This window comes from Nelumbo lutea, chromosome 8, assembly GCF_056320005.1.
Source record: "Nelumbo lutea isolate HS-2025 chromosome 8, American lotus-T2T, whole genome shotgun sequence".
Classification (NCBI taxonomy): domain Eukaryota; kingdom Viridiplantae; phylum Streptophyta; class Magnoliopsida; order Proteales; family Nelumbonaceae; genus Nelumbo; species Nelumbo lutea.
In genome coordinates, this window is record NC_142691.1 from 16,922,380 (window position 1) to 16,927,863 (window position 5,484).

The following is a 5,484-nucleotide window of genomic DNA, read 5'->3' on the forward strand; positions in this document are numbered from 1 at the left end:
GGGAACCCGGTGTAGAGGCTCCGAAGCTTAGAATCCTTCAAAAGCAAGGTAATACCAGATAACGCAAAGTTTGCATACCTCCGTTGTCGGGGGGCAGGTGGCTCTTATAGTCACTTCATGCACTCGTCCTGGGGCCCTTGTCAGGTCAAGTATGATTACCCTTATGCTTGTCAATTCGGTCGTCGTCCTTTCTGCTGAGACAGAACCGTCACTGCCTAACCATCATCTAACTGGAGATGGCGGTGTCATTGGCGGTGGCAGGTGGCCGTTTAGGGTGCTACCGCCAAACGTCAGCTCCCAAGTCAGTCAGGCGCGGCGCCCTTGGGCACGAACTTCCTTTGTGTCAGGCGTGGTACGACTTGTTTGGTTTTGGTGCCAAGTGATGCGAAGTGCTGAGCAAGGCGGTCTTGAGCTCGGAGGTATCTATAGGGCAGGCCAGTTCGGCGAAGTGTATCCCGAGCTGTTACAAGGTGGGTCAGTTCGGCGAAGTGTATCCCGAGCTGTTACAAGGTGGGTCAGTTCGGCGAAGTGTATCTCGAGCTGTTACAAGGTGGGTCAGTTCGGTGAAGTGTGTCCCGAACTGTTACAAGGTGGCAGTTCGGTGAAGTGTATCCCGAGCTGTTACAAGGTGGGTCAGTTCGGGCCCCCGGTAGGGAGCTCAGTCCGCTAGTGCCTCCTTGTTCTCGCCTAGGCTTGACCCCTTTTACCGAGCTGTTGTTTCTGCCATGTGTCACGTAATAGAGAGTTCGGGCCAAATCTTCCTTCATCACTACCCTTCATTTATAACCAACCAGATCAATTTGCTTCATTATTTGGATAAAAAAAATCACAGTGAGGAAGGGTGAAAGGGAGTTTTAATGGGCTAATTAACTTATATTAGGGTTTTTTTTTTTGTCCCTTGAAAATTAATCGAGATGATGCCAATTATCAAATCGGCAAGTGTCATTTTTGTCATTTAAAAATATTTTTTGAGTATAAAAGTGAAATGCCCTACTTAGCACTTATCCAAAATTGGGGGAAAGTCAAGGGCTTTTTTTCCTTTTTCTTAACTTTCCAAAATTTGGGGGAAAAAAAACAGTGGTCCCAATGTTAGACCATATTGTAAGTTTATTTATTGGCCCAATTCCCAAATGACTTGGCAAGAATTCTTGTTGAGGTCTGAGCCCATTTAGCCTCATCATGTATACAAAACATTGGGTTGGGCCCCAAATCCTTCAATCACGGGATACCACCGAATCAGATAAATTCTTCGCCAATGGATTGGTATCAGATGGGAAGTATGACAATAGCTAGATTCCAAATTGACGGTGGAAGATATTTTACACTAAATTGGCCGTATACACCTGTACCAGACACCGACTGCCTATATCCCTGTTGGGAATCATTTGAAAGTAGAAAATGATGGCCAGTTGGCCTAGTCCCTAGCCATCCGTCTAGACTACGAGCCTGGGCGACTGGACCTTAAAAGCAGCTAAGAACTGATGGTTCCTTTTGGAGTTTTTTTTGCCTCTTAATATATGTTTTTTCCCACCTAGGGAAATGCTCCAGACGGCCGTCCAGTAAATTAAATAAATAAAATGTTCACACGAAACGTGTGAGACAATAAATGCCCCCAGCTTTTAACTTTTTTTCCCGAGAAAAGACAAAAACCGAAATTACCAAAGTCAACGTCCACCTCATTTCAACACTCCGAAGACTCTTTTGTTTTTCTCTGTCCCTCGTTTGACACGTGCCGCTCGGATAAGTGAAACGCAAAATCAAAAAATCCATTATCGCACCAACCAGGAGATCTGAACCATCCAAAGCATATACTGTTATTTCAGCCGTTGAAGCTTTTGACATTTACTCCAACGGTTGGATCTGTCTAATCAGTCAATCAATGAGACACCATCTGAGATAGAGACGGTTCAAGTACTGTTCTGCACATGATGGATGTGCAGATTGATGCTTGCCACTTGAATGGTTCAGAAGATTCTTAGTGACGCCACAGTCAGCGAATCCAACGGCGTCGGGAGGATTAGAATGTTAACACAGAGCGACGATGGTCGATGGAGAGTTAGAAAAAACAAAATTAAAGCAGTGAAATGAAAGGCGCAGAAAATGAATTGGAAGCTCCATAAAGAAACTATGAAACTACTGTAATTATATCATTTTTAATGGATAGAAAGTAGAAATTCAAGAAGAACTAGATTCTCTTGGTGAATGCAAAGGAAACAATGGCAGTAGCTCTGGTTCAGCAATTCTGGGTGTATTAAGAGGCGATGGGTGCAAATAGAAACCCTTCTCTGCAATGGCTCTCTCTTCCTCCTCCAATGGCAACCGTGGCGTCCTGGGACTTCCCCGAGAGAACAAATCGAGAGGCGAAACGGGAGAGACGAGCACCTGTCGAGCAGCGATGCCGCCAAGCTTGATCTCGAGTTTTCTCATGCTCTGTCTCCTCTCGTGAAGCTTAAACGCCGTCTTACGGGGACCCATCTCGCCTACCGAGCTTTTGGCTGCCTGACGCGCCGGAACAGTTACAGGGAGCTTTTCCATTGATGGGTCGTCAGTTGCACCTGTTAGCTTCTGAACGACGGCTCGGAAGGTTGATGGGTCCGCTTGAACAAAGGTCGTGTGGCTCGAAACTGGGTCCGGCCCTGAAGCGGAGGCGGCCCTGATGCTGTTGTTTGCAGCCATGAAAGAGATCGACAGAGAGATAACAGCAGAAAAACAAAGGCAGAAACAGAGAAAGAAGTGAGAAAGGCTTGAAATGTGGGGTTCTTCTTCAGTTCTTCTAGTTCGAAGCATGAGAGATGAGAGAGGTTGCTGGGTTTTTATCTCTTCTTGTCTCCCCACACTCCTCTTTTCTTCCCTTCCCGCCTCTCTCTCTCTTTTCCACTTTATGGGGTACCGTGTAGTGTGAATGTCAGAGTTGCAGAGGAGAGAGAGCCACAGAGATATAAATATGAAATAGTTTAATGAAAATAAAACAATTAAAAACAACAGATTAGATTCTTTTTTTTTTATAGAGTTGAAAATTTAAAAGGGTTGATGAGTTGGCTTTACGTTCATGCGGGGTCAGGGGGGCTTTGAAAGTTGAAACCTGAAACGAGAAGAGAAGCAGACAGACATGAGACAACAGACCCATCTCTCTCTCTCTCCCTCTTCCTGTGCGTGCGTTGTTGTAATTTTGTTTCATAACTGGCAGCTTCGCTTGCGTGAGGGAAATGCCATGTAAAAAAGAGGCTTTTACCTTACCGCAACTGCAGCTTGGTTGCGTTACCAGTGTGAGTCTTTTGGTTTCTGTTTCGTAGTTTCTTGTTTGAGGAGTCGTCTTTGTTATTTTGCGTCGTTTAGTCCATCTCTCTCTCTCTCCCTTTGTGAGAGCCCAGCAAGTAAAGAAAAATAGTGGTTGGCAGTTGGCAAAAGAAAGCAGAATAATGTGGCAAATCTTGACTGGTACTCGACGAGGAACGATCCACTTTTCTTTCCAGTTTCTACACTAGAATTAGTAACAGATTGATAAATGAATGATGGAGTCTACAGTCCACAGTCCACAGTCCACAAATGAATGAATAATGATAACCCCAGATGTTAGTTGGGGTTTAATTCGATTAGAAGATTGAAATTCAGCCCCAGATTGGCTCAGGTCCTCAGGAGGAGGTTGGCAGCTGCATCTTATGGCTTTATCCCGTGTTTGATGGGTTGGTGTTGGCCCTTTATTGACCCGACCCACCCATCATTGAACCAACTCAACTTGCTAAATGGATTATGTAGGATAGGAATGAGTTAAGAGACTACAAACGTTTGTTTTGCTAATTCAAGCAAAAGGACGCTACTTATTGTTATCTGAAAGGGTTGTCTTTTAGTGGCTCAGCTTTCCTTGGATGGTGACTCTATGGTCAATCCATTGAGGTGATGAGCACCAATCAAAGTCTCCTACACGCAATCTATTCCATTTCCACCTGTGAGATTGATTGGTGGATCAGTGGCTGGAATGGGCCATTTTAAGTGCTTTTTCTCTGCTTTTTTCAAATCGTCTAAAGTTGAAATTGGGATGACTTTATTTGATCTTGGGTTGTCCCAAGATACCCAATGTCACACTCAATCATTCTAAGCCATTTGTGGAGGACAACATCCATCATTCTCTATTAGACTAAGAAATTAATTAACATTAAATGCAACTTTAGAGTTTAGAGAGAGAGAGACTCCATATACCCCCTCATACAATGGGGTCATTGGGGTGTTTTTATTTTAACTGCCTAAATTTCATTTTGTGTTTCTTAGCATTCCATCGGTAAAATGGAAAATAGAGGGAAATTACCCTTCTTCATCTCAAGTAAGGCATCAAACATTTCTAAATATCTAAATTACCCCTTTTGGGTAAATTTTTTTCTTGAATATGATAGATAGTTTTGATGGACTGGGTTTAGTTACTATGCGCTATAAATATGAAAACGAATATTTCAAGGGCAAAATTGTCCAAAATGATAATTTAGGCATTTAAAAATGCCATCATATGATACACATAAGGGAATTAACAGAATGCTAATGGAAGTTTTTATTTGTTTAGCTTGTGATAATTCGCCATTGACCCAATAGCTAAGATGGTCGCTTGATGTCCCTTCTAATCGGGGTGTCCATGAAAAACGGAATCGAAATGAGAAAACCAAATTGTAAAATGCAGTTAATCGAATAGATCAGTTCGGTTCCGGTTTAGAATTTTTGGAAAATTAAAGAATCAGTTCGGTTTTCGATTAACCTACAAAAAAAATAGGTGGTTAACCGAATCGATCAGTATATATTTATATGTATATTTTATATATATTTTTAATATATGTCACATATGTTCTATATATTATATATAAATATGTATACCCTTTATTATTTATAATATAATATTATACATATATTTATATAATATATATTATAAATATAAAAAACTGAAAAGCAGAAGAACCAAACCGATCAAAAATCGAAACTGGCATACAGATTAACCAGTGGTACAGGTTTGGTTTCGATTTGGAAAAATGAAAAAACCGGTACCACTGGTTCGATTTGTAAAATATGCCCATGGTTCGATTAATCAAACCGTAGACACCCCTACCTTCTAGCATAGAGGCAAGGGATCAAACCAACATAATTGCATGGAGTCTACCTTGTAAACTTAATGGACCTCACATGCATGTACACTATTGTTGCCACCCCTTATTATTTTCGAGGATCATCCCTTTCTTTCTCTGTTTCTCTCATCTTCTTTGCTTTTCTTTATTTGCTTTCTTTATACGGGCATTCTGACATCCTACTTGACCAAGATAGTGCTAGATGGCCGAGATAGTGCTCAAACGATAGCTTCTCCAACGTCATAGATGGCTATGATGTGCTCCAACATCCTGGTTGGTAGTTTCAATTATTCGGCTTTCCGGATAGCAGTTACAGTTTTCGGGCGTTGTGTATGGACATTCCGTTCTCCGGCATTGTGGTTGGACGTTACAGTTCTCTGGC

The 5,484-nt window shown here is 42.1% G+C and overlaps 1 protein-coding gene across 1 annotated transcript; it reads right to left on the reverse strand.

The window, feature by feature from the left end:
* Positions 1 to 2,105: 2,105 nt before the first annotated feature.
* Positions 2,106 to 3,132, reverse strand: LOC148843034 (VQ motif-containing protein 11-like). Its single transcript, XM_088957210.1, has one exon. The coding sequence runs from the start codon at positions 2,785 to 2,787 to the stop codon at positions 2,176 to 2,178; it is 612 nt and encodes a 203-aa protein (XP_088813336.1). The 5' UTR covers positions 2,788 to 3,132; the 3' UTR covers positions 2,106 to 2,175.
* Between the last annotated feature and the right edge of the window lie 2,352 nt (positions 3,133 to 5,484).

Coding starts and splice junctions, on each gene's coding strand:
- LOC148843034 (XM_088957210.1), bottom strand. CDS start 2,787: ATGCTTCGAACTAGAAGAACTGAAGAAGAACCCCACATTTCAAGCCTT.